The sequence below is a fragment of the Manis javanica genome, chromosome 2 (assembly GCF_040802235.1).
Source record: "Manis javanica isolate MJ-LG chromosome 2, MJ_LKY, whole genome shotgun sequence".
Taxonomy (NCBI): Eukaryota; Metazoa; Chordata; class Mammalia; order Pholidota; family Manidae; genus Manis; species Manis javanica.
The window spans coordinates 160,819,759-160,836,470 of NC_133157.1; the positions used below are offsets into that span (position 1 = coordinate 160,819,759).

At 35.3% G+C, this 16,712-nt stretch overlaps 1 protein-coding gene across 12 annotated transcripts in view; it reads right to left on the reverse strand.

Moving 5' to 3' along the window:
• C2H8orf89 (chromosome 2 C8orf89 homolog) overlaps positions 1-16,712 on the reverse strand; it is a 41,608-nt gene that overhangs the window by 3,703 nt on the left and 21,193 nt on the right. For 6 of the 12 annotated variants that reach the window (XM_073229694.1, XM_073229691.1, XM_073229692.1 and 3 more), the window contains 4 exons: positions 15,038-15,191; positions 11,785-11,840; positions 2,195-2,226; positions 424-585 (listed from right to left, as the gene is read on the reverse strand). In XM_073229694.1, the coding sequence (XP_073085795.1) occupies positions 424-585; positions 2,195-2,226; positions 11,785-11,840; positions 15,038-15,191 (404 nt within the window). The other 6 variants (XM_073229696.1, XM_017649663.3, XM_036998209.2 and 3 more) reach the window with 6 other exon arrangements.

Consider the following 16,712-nt stretch of genomic DNA (forward strand, 5'->3'; position numbering starts at 1 on the left):
ATATGACTGCCCTTGCACTGTTCACCATGTAAGAACTTATTCACTATGTAAGACCTTGTTCACCATGTAAGAACTTGTTTGTTATGCTTCAGAAGATTGGAGACTGTTGAGATATAGGCTTGGGGTTGATTAATGACTGTGCATTGACTCCCCTATACAGAATTTTATTGTTGTTAACAACCATTTGATCAATAAATATGAGAGATGCCCTCTCAAAAAAGAAAAAAAAAAGTGCTCCAAAAGGTGTTAGCTATTTCTTGGTGAAGGGGGGACCCTAGTAAACATAGTGTTCTTCATGTAATTGTAGATTAATGATAACAAAATTTTTTTAAAAAAGGTGTTAGCTATTCTTATTAAAAAATACATATATATATATATATATGTATATATATATAAACCTTAAAAGTGAAGAAGGCATCCCACCATATGATGTTTATAAGCAGTCTTGTAGCTCTCGTTTCTTGCCCTTCTTTGATTTTCTGGTTGTTTCTTGACGAATGGTGTCATATTCCAGTATGGCCATTTTGGAAAGTCTCTGTAAATATTGAGATGATGCCCCAGCGAGAGAATTGCTGAAGCCAGAGCCTGTGAAGAAAATATCAGCTATTAAAGTTCAGTTGAGCACACTTAAATTATATATATTCTCTAAAATAGGATGCTGGCAAAATCTCTGTTCTTTAAATAGCCATTAAACATATAAATTCTTGATTTATCACCTTCTTGGAAATAAAAAGTATTTACTCTCTCAAGTGAAGGTGATGGCAAGCCATCTCAGAAAACATTTAATTAAAAAATCATGTAATGCTTGTATTTAATTAGGTAAAACTGAATCAAAGTCTGTAATGCACTCCTTAAAACATGGGATGGCTGTAGAATTTATTCCAAAGTAAAAGGTACAATCTCTATAAATAATTAATTTGTTTTATACCTGAGCACAGACCAAGATTTTTTTCTCCAAATGAACTGTTTCTCATAAATGCTAGGTGAAGTAAAATTATAAAACTGTAAAGTAAAATGAGCCATGTACTAGCTCAAACAGCATTCATTAAGATTCTATAATAGAGTGGTAGTGATGATAATAATGGATAACATTTACTGAATGATCTCTGTGCATCAAGAACTTTACATCTATTCTATCCATACAACATGATATAAAATAGGTATGTAGTACTATTTGGATTACAGATTAAAAAAGAAAACAAGACTTAGTGAGGCTAAAAAACATGCCTAAGGGCAACACCTAGTAACCATTAGCAGCAAGATTTGAACCCAGATACATCAAAGTTCCCATGTAATCACTACATATTGCCTTCAATATGTAAATATGTAAAAATACTTCCATTAAAAAAAAAAGGCTTTGAAAGTAATACCCTTAACCACATTGCTTTAAGATACTATCATTTGATTTCAAATAGTCAAGTGCCAAAAAGCTGTCTGCAATTTTCCAGTATGGTTGTTAGTTTTTGTTTGTTTTGTTATTTGAGCATGTAACATGAGTGGGAAGTTCAGAGACAGAGAGGAGAAGGGAAGAATATGATCAGGATTCCTGCTCTTAACAGTACAATGGACCTGACACTTAGAAAGACTGTCTGGCTACAAATTAAATAGATTCTAGGCATTAAGCAAACCTCGACAAACTTCAAAGACTTGGTATCCTACAGACCAATGCAATTAAGTTGAAAATTGTTAACAATTAGATTAAAAATTTATAAAAATATTCTCATTCACCAGTCAAAACAAGAAATCATAATATACATTAACTTATAACTAAATGATAAATAAAATATTATAAAACTTGTACAATGCAGCAAAAGTTGTACATAGAGAGGCTTATACCCTAAAATTCCAATGTTAGAAAAGGCTGAATATTAATAAGCTAGGTATAAGCTATACCTTAGGAAAAGAATAAACCCAAAGAACATAGAAGAAAAAAGATAATACAGGAAAGAGGGGAAATCAATGAACTAGAAACAAATTTATAAGAAAGATTTTTAAAAAGAGTTCTTCATTGAAGAGACTAATTAATAAAGAAAAGAAGCCTCTGCTGAAATTAATCAAGGAAAAAGACAGAGGGTACAAATAAATAATATTTGAAGGAGGACAGAAATACAGATAGAGCAAACCTAAACTTTTATGCCAATAAATTCAAAAATGTGGACAAAATGTAAACAATTCTAGAAAATATATAACTTACCAAACATGAAGAATTAGAATGCCTTAAGAATCCTAAAATTAAAGTGATGAATCAAGATTAAAAGATTCCTCCAAACAAGTGACCCAAATGATTTTACAACTAAATTCTATCAGCCTTTCAAGAGAGATCACTCCAATTTTAGGTCATTTCCTTTAGAAAATAGAAAGGGCCCGAATATTCCCCAATTCATTCCATGGGGCCATTATAATCTTGATACTGAATCCAGACAAGGGTAGGTCAAAAAGGAAAATTAGTGGCAATCTCATTCATTAAGGCATATTTTTAAAAAAAGTTTTAATTGTTTAATATTTAACATCAATTTTTAAAGACAAATTAAATGATTAGGCAAACAGAAATGTTGCAGGTAAAATGTTCAAAAGTTCCATTGAAAACTTCTTTTTTGAAAAGAAACATTAACAAATACCAGCTGATTGTTCATAAGGTCTCTAATGATATTATCCAACTTCTTGAATGTTAAGATATATCTTGCTATCCTTTCAAACATACCACCCATTCCCCGGTTTTCTTCCTATAATTATTCATTACTTCAACACTATTTTTAACATAAACTGTTCCAGGTGCTTTTTAAAAAATTTTGTTAAAGTATCATTGATGTATAATCTTATGTTGGTTTCAAATGTACAACAGAGTGGTTCAACAGTTACCCGTATTATTAAATCCTCACCCCCTAGTGTGGTTACTATCTATCTACGTAGCAAGATGTTACAGAATCATTGGCCATATTCTCCATGCTGTACTACCTTCCCTGTGACCAACTTATATTGTGATTGTGTATTATTGTGCTCCTTTACCCCCTTCACCCTCCCCCTACACCCATGCCAACCCACCTTGGTAACCATTAGTCCCTTCTCAGTGTCTAAGAGTCTGCTACTATTATGTTCCTTCTGTTTTGCTTTATTCTTATACTCCACAAATAAGTGAAATCATATGGTATTTGTCTTTCTCTGCCTGGCTTATTTCACTGAGCATAATACCCTCTAGATCCATCCATATTGTGCAGGTGTGAGGATTTCTTTTTATGGTTGAATTATATTTCATTGTGTATATGTACCACTTCTTTATCCAATCATCTATTGATGGACTTAGGTTGCTTCCATATCTTGGCTACTGCAAATAGTACAGCGATAAAACATAGGGGTGCATATGTCTTTTTGAATCATGGTTTTGTTTTCTTTGGGTAAATTCCTAGGAGTAGAATTCCTGGGTCAAATTGTATTTCTATTTTTAGTTTTTTGAGGAACCTCCATATTGCCTTCCACAGTGGCTGCACCAATTTACATTCCCACCAACAGCGTAGGAGGGTTTCCCTTTCTCCGCATTCTTGCTACCATTTGTTATTTCTTGTCTTTTGGATAGTGGCCATCCTAACGGGTGTGAGGTGATATCTCATTGTGGCTTTAATTTGCATTCCTCTGATGATTAGCGATGTGGAGCATCTTTTCATGTGCCTGTTGACCATTTGTATTTCTTCTTTGGAGAAGTGTCTGTTCAGGTCCTCTGCCCAATTTTTAATTGGGTTATTTGTATTATATATGTTGAGGTATATGAATTCTTTATATATTTTGGATGTTAACCCTTTATCAGATGAGTCATTTATGATAATATTCTCCCATACTGTGTGATGTCTTTTTGTTTTGCTGATGGTGTCCTTTGCTGTACAGAAGCTATTTAGTTTCATGTAGCCCTACTTGCTCATTTATTTTGTTTTCCTTGCCCAAGGAGATGTGTCCAGGAAAAAGATTGTTCATGCTTATATTCAGATTTTCGCCTATGTTTTCTTCTAAAAGTCTATGGTTTTAGGTCTTTGATCCATTTTAAGTTTACTTTTGTGTATGGAGTTAGACAATAACCCAGTTTCATTCTCTTACATGTAGCTGTCCAGTTCTCCCAGCACCAATTGTTGAAGAGGCTGTCTTTTGTCCACTGTATATTCATGGCTCCTTTATCGTCTATTAATTGACCATATATGCTTGGGTTTATATCTGGGCTCTCTATTCTGTTCCATTGATCTATGGATCTGTTCTTCTGCCAGTACCAAATTGTTCTGATTGCTGTAGCTTTATAGTAGAGCTTGAAGTCAGGGAGCATAATCTCCCTAGGTTTGTTCTTCTTTCTCAGGATTGCTTTGGCTATTCAGGGTCTTTTGTGGTTCCATATGAATTTTAGAACTATTTGTTCTATTTCATTAAAGAATGCTATTGGTATTTTTTATAGGGATTGCACTGAATCTGTAAATTGCTTTGGGCAGGATGGTTATTTTGACAATATTAATTTTTCTTATCCATGATCAGAGGACAGATTTCCATTTATTGGTGCCTTCTTTAATTTCTCTCATGAGTGTCTTACAGTTTTCAGAGTAAAGGTCTTTCACCTCCTTGGTTAGGTTTATTCGTGGGTATTTTATTCTTTATGATGCAATTGTAAATAGACTTGTTTTCCTGATTTCTCTTTCTGCTAGTTCATTGTTAGTATATAGGAGTGGGACAGATTTTTGTGTATTAATTTTGTATCCTGCAATGTTGCTGAATTCAGTTATTAGTTTTAATAGTTTTTGATGAAGTCTTTAGGGTTTTCTATGTATAATATCACGTCATCTGCAAATAGTGACAGTTTAATTTCTTTCTAACCAATTTGGATTTGTTTTATCTCTGTGTTGTCTGATTGCTGTGGCCAGGACCTCCAGTACTATGTTGAATAAAAGTGGGAGAGTGGGCATCCTTGTCTTGTTCCCAATCTTAGCAGAAAAGCTTTTAACTTTTGCTATTAAGCACAATGTTGGCTGTGGGTTTGTCATATATGGCCTTTATTATGTTGAGGTACATACCCTCTATATCTCTTTTGTTGAGAGTTATCATGAATGAATGTTGAATTTTGTCAAATGCTTTTCAGCATCTATTGAGATGATCATGTGATATTTATCCTTTTTGTTAATGTGGTGTTCCACATAGATTGATTTATGAATATTGTACCATCCTTGCATCACTGGAATAAATCCAATTTGGTCATCATGGATAATCCGTTCCATTTATTTTTAATTCAGTTTGCTAATATTTTGTTGAGTATTTTTGCATCTATGTTCATTAGGGATACTGGTCTGTAATTTTCTTTTTTTGTTGTGTCTTTGTCTGGTTTTGGTAATAGAGTGATGCTGGCCTCACAGAATGAGTTTGGAAGTAGTCCCTCCTCTTCTTGAGAAGAATGTGTATCCTGCTGCTTTTGGGTGGACTGTTCTGTAGATGTCTGTTAGGTCCATCTGCTCTAATGTTGTTCAGTGCCTCTGTCTCCTTATTTTCTGTCTGGGTGATCTGTCCTTTGGAGTAAGTGGTGTGTTGAAGTCTCCTAAAATGAATGCGTTGCATTCTATTTCCCCCTTTAATTCTGTTAGTATTTGTTTCACATATTTAGGTGCTCCTATATCAGGTGCATAGATATTTATAATGGTTATATCTTGTTCAACTGACCTCTTTATCATTATGTAATGTCCTTCTTTGTCTCTTGCTACTTTGTTTTGAAATCTATTTTGTCTGAAGTACTGATACAAGTACTTCAACTCCTGCTTTTTCCTCCCTATTATTTGCATGAAATGTCTTTGTCCATCCATTCACTTTTAGTCTATGTATGTCTTTGGGCCTGAAATGAGTCTCTTGTAGGCAGCAAAAGAGTCTCCTTATCTATTCTGCCACTCTCTGTCTTTTGATTGGTGCATTCAGTCCATTTATATTTAAGGTGATTATTGATAGATATGTACTTACTGCGATTTTATTAATTGTTTTCTGGTTGCTTTTATGGCTCCTCTCTGTTCCTCTTTTTCTCTTATAATCTTCACTTATTATTTTATGTATTTCTTTAGTGGTGTGATTGGATTTCTCTTCCTCCCTCCCTCCTTCCCTCCCTCTCTCTCTCTCTTTCTTTATTTTTATGTCTGTTTATTTATTGTTGGCTTTAGTTTGTGATTACCAAAGGTTCAAGGATAGCTTTCTTACTATATAACAGTCTATCTTAAATTGCTCATTACTCTATTTCAAACACAATCTAAAGATACTTTTTCTTCTTCTTCTTTGTCCTCCACACTTTATGTATTAGATGTCATAATCTGCACTTTTTATGTATCCTTTGACTGATTTTGGGAATAGTTGATTCTGCTTCTTCTGTTTTGTTTTAATTTCATACTTGCTTGGTAATTAATTGTTCTACTACCTTTACTGTGGGTTTATTTTCATTGGTGAAAGCTATTTAGCCTTAGGAACATTTCCATCTACAGCAGTCCCTTTAACATATTCTGTGGGACTGGCTTAGTGGTGATGAATTCCTTCAATTTTTGTTTATCTGAAAATTGTTTAATACCTGCTTCAAATTTAAATGATAATCCTTCCAGGTAGAGGATTCTTGGTTGGAGGTCCTTCTGTTTCATTACATTAAATAAATCATGCCACTCCCTTCTAGCCTGTAAAGTTCCTTCTGAGAAGTTTGCTGATAGCCTGATGGGATATCCTTTATAAGAAATCTTTTTTCTCTCTCTGGTTGCTTTCAGTACTCTCTCCTTATCCTTGATCTTTGCTATTTTATTATATGTCTTGGTGTTGTCTTCCTGGGGTTCCTTTTTTAGGAGCTCTCTGCACTTCCATGACTTGCGTGTCTATTTCCTTCCCCAGCTGGGGAAATTTTCAACAATTATTTCCTCAAAGAGACTTTCTATCCCTTTGTTACCTATTATGTGAATATTGTTCCATTTGGATTGGTCACACAGCTCTTACTATTCTTTCATTCCTAGCGATCATTTTTTCTGTTTTTCAGCTTCATTGTTTTCTAGTTCCCTGATTTCCATTTCAGTTAACACTTCTTCAACTTGCAATAATCTGCTTTTATATCCCTCCATTGTATGTTTCATTTCAGATACTGTATTCTTCTGCTCTGAGTGGCTCTTTCTCAGGTCTTCTCTTGTTGAAGTTCTCCCTGAGATCTTGAATTTTTCTGTAGATCTGTGAGCATGTTTATGACTTTTACTTTGAAATCTTTATCAAGATGATTAGGGATTTGTTTCACTTAGCTCTCTTTCTGGTGTCTTGTCTTGAACTTTTGTTTGGAACACAGTCCTCTGCCTCATTCTGTCAGGGTTTCTGTGTTTCTCCCTTTGTATTAGATGGTTCTGCTGCTTCCTGAGCTATCGAGCAATAGCTTTCTGAAGGTGTCCTCTAATGCCCAGAAGCTCAACTCTACTCTCCAGTGTGGGAGCCCAAGATGTTGGTGTGCAGTTTCTGTAGTGGTCTTGGTCTAGGTGGGTGGTTTGCTTTGGCTGCACCTCTGTAATCAGTGCAGAAGTCTCTGCTGGAGTCACATGGGTTAGGCTGCCTTCTGCCTGGCCTTCAGCAAGGGAGGGGCTGCAGGGTTAATGGGGTGGGAAGACTGATATGTGGCTCTGCCCAGGCCTGACAAGCAGCACGGTTGTGTTGGACACCAATGGGGAGGAAGGACCTCTTGGGGCTGGCTCCTGCAGGCACCTCCCTGGTTGGGCTGAAAGAGAGCTGATAAAGTTGGGAGGGTCTCCCTCTGCCTACCAGGCAGCAAAGTCTCATACTACTGCTGGGCCAAGTGGGTTTTCTGCCAGCAGCACACATGGGGAGGAGCCTTGGGGCTGCGCTGCCAGTGAGGGGGATTGAGCGTCTGGAGCTCCTGAGAGTTCCTGATCTGCTGGACTGAGGGCAGGCTGGGAGGTACTGCCCATCTGCCCTTTCTCCTAAGAAGAGAGCTCCATTCAACACTTGCCCCTCTGGTACCCCTCCTGCTACTGGGAAGTCTTTCAAACTGCCTGCTTTGCTTTTTTTCTCAGGGGGACCAGTGGAGCATGCCTGTTCTCCACATGTATACTCAGAACACTTGGGAAGGCTGGATCTCAGCCTACCTGAATGTTCCAGCTGTCCTTGGTGTCCAGTCCTGCTAATCACTGAACCCCACGTAAAGTGGGCAGATGTCCAGGGCCAGTGTTCTATGATCCTGGGCTCCTACTGCCTCTCTATTCCTTTGCTCTTTCTCTCACCTGTGGACTGGGGTTGGGTGAGGACTGGGGTACTGTTCACTAGTGGTTTTGCCACTTTACCCTTTTCTGTGTGGTCTTCTCTTCTTCCCAGATGTAGGCAGTCTGTTCGGTAGTCTTCAGGTTGTTTCCAGGTTTAGTTATATTTACTGTATTTTCATGTTTTGTGTTTTGGGGAGGAGGTTTCCACCTTGTCTTCCTACTCTGCAATCTTTTTCTCCCAGAACTGATAGATTTTTAAAATCTCAAGTAAATTAGTAAATTTTAAGTGGCAGTACATAAAAAAGATAAATAAATCATGCCTAAATTGAGAAGAATACAACAATAGAAAAAAATCAATGAAACCAAGAGCTGGTTCTTTGAGAAAATAAACAAAATAGATAAGCTTCTAGCCAGACTTATTAAGAGAAAAAGAGAGTCAACACATATCAACAGAATCAGACACGAGAAAGGAAAAATCACAATGGACCCCACAGAAATACAAAGAATTATTAGAGAATACTATGAAAACCTATATGCTAACAAGCTGGAAAACCTAGGAGAAATGGACAACTTCCTAGAAAAATACAACCTTCCAAGACTGACCCAGAAAGAAACAGAAAATCTAAACAGACCAATTACCAGCAACGAACTTGAAGCGGCAATCCAAAAACTACCCAAGAACAAAACCCCTGGACCAGATGGATTTACCTCAGAATTTTATCAGACATACAGAGAAGACATAATACCCATTCTCCTTAAAGTTTTCCAAAAAATAGAAGAGGAGTGAATACTCCCAAACTCATTCTATGAAGCCAACATCACCCTAATACCAAAACCAGGAAAAGACCCCACGAAAAAAGAAAACTACAGACCAATATCCCTGATGAACATAGATGCAAAAATACTCAACAAAATATTAGCAAACCAAATTCAAAAATACATCAAAAGGATCATACACCATGACCAAGTGGGATTCATTCCAGGGATGCAAGGATGGTACAACATTCAAAAATCCATCAACATCATCCACCACATCAACAAAAAGAAGGACAAAAACCACATGATCATCTCCATAGATGCTGAAAAAGCATTCGACAAAATTCAACATTCATTCATAATAAAAACTCTCAGCAAATGGGCATAGAGGGCAAGTACCACAACATAATAAAGGCCATATATGATAAACCCACAGCCAACATCATACTGAACAGCGAGAAGCTGAAAGCATTTCCTCTGAGATTGGGAACAAGACAGGGATGCCCATTCTCCCCACTGTTATTCAACATAGTACTGGAGGTCCTAGCCATGGCAATTAGACAAAACAAAGAAATACAAGGAATCCAGATGGGTAAAGAAGAAGTTAAACTGTCACTATTTGCAGACATGATACTGTACATAAAAAACCCTAAAGACTCCACTCCAAAACTACTAGAACTAATATCAGAATTCAGCAAAGTTGCAGGATACAAAATTAACACACAGAAATCTGTGGCTTTCCTATACACTAACAATGAACTAATAGAAAGAGAAATCAGGAAAACAATTCCATTCACAATAGCATCAAAAAGAATAAAATACCTAGGAATAAACCTAACCAAGGAAATGAAAGACCTATACCCTGAAAACTATAAGAAACTCTTAAGAGAAATTAAAGAGGACACTAACAAATGGAAACTCATCCCATGCTCCTGGATAGGAAGACTTAATATCGTCAAAATGGCAGTCCTGCCCAAAGCAATATACAGATTCGATGCAATCCCTATCAAATTACCAACAGCATTCTTCAATGAACTGGAACAAATAGTTCAAAAATTTATATGGAAACACCAAAGACCCTGAATAGCCAAAGCAATCCTGAGAAGGAAGAATAAAGTGGATGGGGGGATCTCGCTCCCTAACTTCAAGCTCTACTACAAAGCCACAGTAATGAAGACAATTTGGTACTGTCACAAGAACAGAGCCACAGACCAATGGAACAGAATAGAGACTCCAGACATTAACGCAAACATATATGGTCAATTAATATTTGATAAAGGAGCCATGGACATACAATGGGGAAATGACAGTCTCTTCAACAGGTGGTGCTGGCAAAACTGGACAGCTACATGTAAGAGAATGAAACTGGATCACTGTCTAACCCCATACACAAAAGTAAATTTGAAATGGATCAAAGACTTGAACGTAAGTCATGAAACCATAAAACTCTTAGAAAAAAACATAGGAAAAACCTTTTAGACATAAACATGAGTGACTTCTTCATGAACATATCTCCCCGGGCAAGGGAAACAAAAGCAAAAATGAACAAGTGGGACTATATTAAGCTGAAAACCTTCTGTACAGCAAAGGACACCATCAATAGAACAAAAAGGTACCCTACAGTATGGGAGAATATATTCATAAATGACAGATCCGATAAAAGGTTGACATCCAAAATATATAAAGAGCTCACACACCTCAACAAACAAAAAGCAAATAATCCAATTAAAAAATGGGCAGAGGAGCGGAATAGACAGTTCTCTAAAGAAGAAATTCAGATGGCCAACAGACACATGAAAAGATGCTCCACATCGCTTGCCATCAGAGAAATGCAAATTAAAACCACAATGAGATATCACCTCACACCAGTAAGGATGGCTACCATCCAAAAGACAAACAACAACAAATGTTGGCAAGGTTATGGAGAAAGGGGAACCCTCCTACACTGCTGGTGAGAATGTAAATTAGTTCAACCATTGTGGAAAGCAGTATGGAGGTTCCTCAGAATGCTCAAAATAGAAATACCATTTGACCCAGGAATTCCACTTCTAGGAATTTACCCTAAGAATGCAGCACTCCAGTTTGAAAAAGATAGATGCACCCCTATGTTTATCGCAGCACTATTTACAATAGTCAAGAAATGGAAGCAACCTAAGTGTCCATCAGTAGATGAATGGATAAAGAACATGTGGTACATATACACAATGGAATATTATTCAACCATAAGAAGAAAACAAATCCTACTATTTGCAACAACATGGATGGAGCTAGAGGGTATTATGCTCAGTGAAATAAGCCAGACAGAGAAAGACAAGTACCAAATGATTTCATTCATATGTGGAGTATAAGAACAAAGAAAAACTGAAGGAACAAAACAGCAGCAGAATCACAAAACCCAAGAATGGACTGACAGTTACCAAAGGGAAAGGGACTGAGGATGATGGGTGGGAAGGGAGGGATAAGGATGGGGAAAAAGAAAGGGGGCATTACGATTAGCATGTATAGTGTTGGGGGGGTTACAGGGAGGGCTGTACAACACAGAGAAGACAGGTGGTGATTATACAGCATCTTGCTATGCTGACAGACAGTGACTGTAGTGGGGTGTGTGGGGGGTACTTGGTGAGGGGGGGAGCCTGGTAAACATAGTGTTCTTCATGTAATTGTAGATTAATGATAGCAAAAAATAAAAGAAAATAAATAAAAAAACAGCTAGAACATTAAAAAATAAAATAAAATAAAATAATAGGTTTTCAACACCCTAGTAAAACATATGGCAGGAGAAAAAGATGAGCCAGCTCACCTTTTGATTTCTCCTTTAGTGGTACCACAGTAAAGATCTCCTTGGTCTTCTTTATTCTAAAATTATATATATATATATAATTATTTTTTATATAAACACAGGGTACATTAACTTTTAAAAATACAGTAAAAGACAAGAAGTATGCTTCAGTGAATTCACTTGTTGAAGACATCAAGTGGAAATTAAATAAAAGTAAGGAAAGGAAACTCCTTCCATCGTAACCAATTCAATCAGAAGCAGATATGAGCCAACTCATTACCTTGGTTTTTGCTAATAAATTTTATCAGTGGATGAGTGTTATGTCTAACTTTTCCTATGTTTATATTAGCTTTATCTTAACTGTTACCCATTATGATTCAGGGGAATGCTAAGTGCAAGGGGATGAAGAGTAGATAATCACTTATTTGTACACTTTTTAACTATTAATCACTACAATCTGAATTTTTTCATAATTAAGTTTTTTCCTACTGGAACAGACCTAGATAGTAAGTATGTTTTTAGAGGAAATATGATTGAAATTATTGTGGCTGAGGTAATCCATAACAATTAAAATTTTCTTATAACTATATTAAACTTCAGAAGTCAGCCACCACTTTTAAATGCTCTTCTCTAGGATTATCTATTATCAGTCATATTACCAGAGTGCACCTTGAGGTTCACTGAAAAGTTATGACTATCATTAAAGAAATTTGAAAACATATTAGACTTTTTTCAGCACTTAAAAATCAAATGCAGTTGACTCATGAAAAAAGTGAGGGATTAGGGGTACTGATTACTGTCCCCCCTCCCTACCTTGTCAGAAGTTCACATATAACTTTTAATTTCCCCAGAACTTAACTACTATTAGCCTGCTGTTGACTGGAAACCTTAATGATAACATAAACAGTTGATTAAGATATATTTTGTATATTACATGTAATTTATACCATATTCTTACAATAATGTTAGCTAGAGAAAATAAAACATCTTTTCAAATTCCAGAAATCTCTACAAAATTTTCCAAATAATATTTATTGAAAAAATAATCCATGTATAAGTGGATCTGCACAGTTCAAACCCATGTTTAAGGGTGAACTATAATCACATGCAGAGTGATAAAAGAGAGAATGGGGTTGTAAATAATAAACAAAAAGGAGCACTTCCCTGCTTTGCCAGGGTTGTTCTTTCATAGGGTGCTGTGCAATATGCAGAGGCGAATAAAGTACTTGAAGGCAACTAGGTATGTTCTTACTAGAATGGCTAAAATAAAAACATTTGTTTCAAAGACAGGGAAAAGAACTAACATTTACATTTGCCAAGCACTTCATAAACATGGCACATAGCCACCACTCTTCCACTTTGCATATGAAAAACACTTGTCATAACAGTGATATAATGTATTCAAATTATCCTTCGTCAACTTAAGTAAATTCACACTGTAAGTCAGTGTAAAATATTGAGGAATCATTTACAAACAGCTAAAATCACAAATGAAAAAAAAGCTGAAATAGAGTGAAAACAGTAGGAAGCAAAATGAAGACTTCAACTTAAAAGGCAGAATAGGCTAGTTCAGTGTGTGCTTTCTGGGTTATCAGTTTCTTAAAGATGATCATGCACATTGAAAGGATAACAAGACTGGTCTATACTGAGGCAAGTCCTTGCCAGAGAGAGCCCTACACTCTCCTCAAAGGGCACTGTGACTCCAATGAAAATGACAAAAGCAAGCTGAGTGTCAGGAATACAGGTGTATTGGTTATGGTGGAAACTCACTGTCCTTAAGTAGGATTTATATTCCTCTTGTTTCCAATGGTGTTTCTCTACTCCCTGCTATCCCTCCTCTTTAACTGTTACCGTCAACTACTAGTGACTCTTTCACCAACTCTGACTCTGTCTTATTTCATTATAATTTCAATTGAGAAAGAGTAATTTTGCTTTTTTATATTTTTATAGCTTGGCAATATTCCTCAGATAAGATCTAAAATGATGGGAAAGGCCTTATGCTTTGCTTACTGTGGTATTATTTACAAAACCAAAACAGTTAACACAGCTTAGAAGTCCAACTATAGGAAATGGCTAAATAAACTAGGGATCCATCAATGAAATGCAATGTAACCAGTAAAGACTGTTGGAAGATTACATAATGACATGAAAAATGTGTACATGCAGCATTAAGTAAAAAAAGCAGAATAAAAAATTGCAGGTCTAAAATCACAACTAAAATGAAAATCCATGAAAATGAAGAAGGAAAGAAAAGAATGCTCAAAAATTAAAATGGACATGTTAAGATGGGTAAATTATCAATAATTATTTTTATTTTTTCCCCAAATTTCCTGCAAAGTTCTTATTTTCTTAAGTATAAATCATGTATAACTTTTCATTTTTATTTACTTTCTAGTTCTCTGTTTATATTACCAGAACTTATCTTCAAGACTAATTAACAAAAACAGTAACATGGAAAACTCAAGAAATATATTCTGAAATTCCAATACTTGGTGTGCTATGTATGAACTAGATGACTTCAAAGTTCATTACAGTAAAAGCTAATATAAAAATATAAATCCTCCTCTACAGAAAGCTGCAACTCAGACTGCTATAAATGCTTCAACTTTTTTTTTTAGGCTGGGAAAGTGAACAAGTACTAGATATTCAATAAATACTTGATGAATAAATAAATAAACCAGAGCAGAAACCAAACAGAATATAAAACTGTCTTAGTAACTAATTTATAGATACGTTTTGTGAAAGGGGTTTTCTTTTAATGATATGTGAGCTGGTCTGACTTACAACAATGTTCTTAAATGCCAGTATTCAGTTAGTGGGGCTTTTCTGGCTGACAAACTCATTACCAATAGTCAATTCAGGGTCTTCACTAGGCTGACAGCTTATTCAGAATCTCCCCTCACACTACTTCAGGCAAACTAAAAACACGAGGTTCTGCATTCAGGGTATAGAAACCTATTAATATTGCAGAGTTCATTTATTTTTATTGCTAAAAATTCCAATATTCTCACAGTTAATCTACACCAGGATAATAAATATCTTTAAAAGGAAGCCCTTAAATCCTTTGTGGCAATGTCACTTGAAAACTAAGGAAAGTGCCCGATGGTCAAACTGAATAAGGCCACTACCTTAGTTTAAAAAAATTAAATCCTTTATGGGAAAAACATTAGTAGGCAACAAAGAATTAAATTCACTAGTGAGGAAAACCTCTGCATTTGGCAGTTTTACTACAAATAAATATTCAATAAAGGATAATTGAATAGAAGTGAGCTACCTGATGGGAGGCATCTGGGTATCAGCTCTCAGCAGTCTTCTATGAACCTCTAGTGGAGCTGATCTTACACTTTTCTGGCAACTTTGCAATCCTCGTAAATATGGCATTTTGACACATTCTTTGAATTCTTCTAGACCAAATGCTGTGGTGTATTCTAATTAAAAGTAGTATAATCATCTGTATTATTTCTTGGTTAAATGTATATAGCTTCTTTTACTGCTTACTAAAATACATGATGAAAGATACTAAGTCAGTCATTAAGTAATGAAAATTAAGTTACTGTACTTTATCACACATCTTTCCCAAGGGAATACCTTTCAATTCCTAGTATAGGGACTATAGGAAAGAGTCAATGAAGGGACTGATTAAGGAGAATAAGGAAAAAGGACAGTTCCACAGATTCCCCCCAGTCATCACTGTCCTCTGCCTTCATTATTTTATGTAATTAGAGTTTCCAGGATATTAGATAAATTCACACTGAAATACTTTCAGTCACTTTCAAGAGTCTTGTATTATTGGTTACTTTAAATTTTCCCACCTTCCTGTTTTTATGGAAATAATCCAGAAGTATAAATACATGATCATCTGAAAAAGCAATGAGAGATAAAAGAATTCTATTTCAAGCATTGATTTTTATTCTCTCTCTGCAAAATTCCACACCAAATCTGTAAACAGCTACATTGAAGCATCAAGATTGTTTCTTCTACTGACCCCACACATCTTTAGACAAAGAGATTGCCAAATTATTAAAAAAAAACAGAAACAAAAAAACTTCAAAACAAAGGCAGTCAATAGAAAAGGCAGATTAAGAGATTAAAGGTTTGGATGATCCTTAAAATAAGCATAGAGAATTGTTTTTTAAGCTCTCTCTAACTAAGCTAGTCTAGGACAGCAAGAAAAATAGTATTTAATGAGACTGGAGTTAAAAGCTCAATGTGATTTCATAACCTTTGATTTTTCCTCTTTTGGAAGAAAGACTTTCCTCTTGTAAAAACCATTCCTCTAAAAACAGATTTTGTTTTCAGCAATTAGATTTGTGGATAGGAGGGAAGGTAAACTGATATCTTCTATGTACCTTTAATGGAATCTAGTGAAAAAGTTGAAAAAATACAGCACCACACTCAAATAAGGAGTGATAAAATGGTGTTAATTTTGCTATTTTCAAGAATTTTATTTTATCTCCACTAAAAAAGCTGAAGGCAGAATTTAGGAAAAACAAGAAATACAATTATAATTTGAAATTAAAGGAGGAAAGCTTTTCATACACTCTTATACAAGACGAAATTCTCAAATTAGTCTTTACTGACCAACTATAGGATATAAGATACTTTCCATTTAACTCTCTAAAAAATAAAGTTTTGGTTAGAATTATTACGACAAAAAGGTGCTGTTAAAACTTTAGTTTCCTTAAAACATAAAAACCAACTTAAGGCATTAAAAATAAACACTATTTGCTTATGTAGTATGATCCAACAGAGACAGTATTGCATTGATACCAAGAGAACTAATTCTTTAAAATTTGATCCTATCACGAGTAAGAGAATTACATTAAGTAGATTAATTTTCATTTGCTTCCACTTTTCTTTTTCATAAGTCTAAGATATAATCCTTACAAAAATGTTACAGGAATTATAAATGTCTCTTGACTACTTAAAAAAACACATGTCAATTCAAG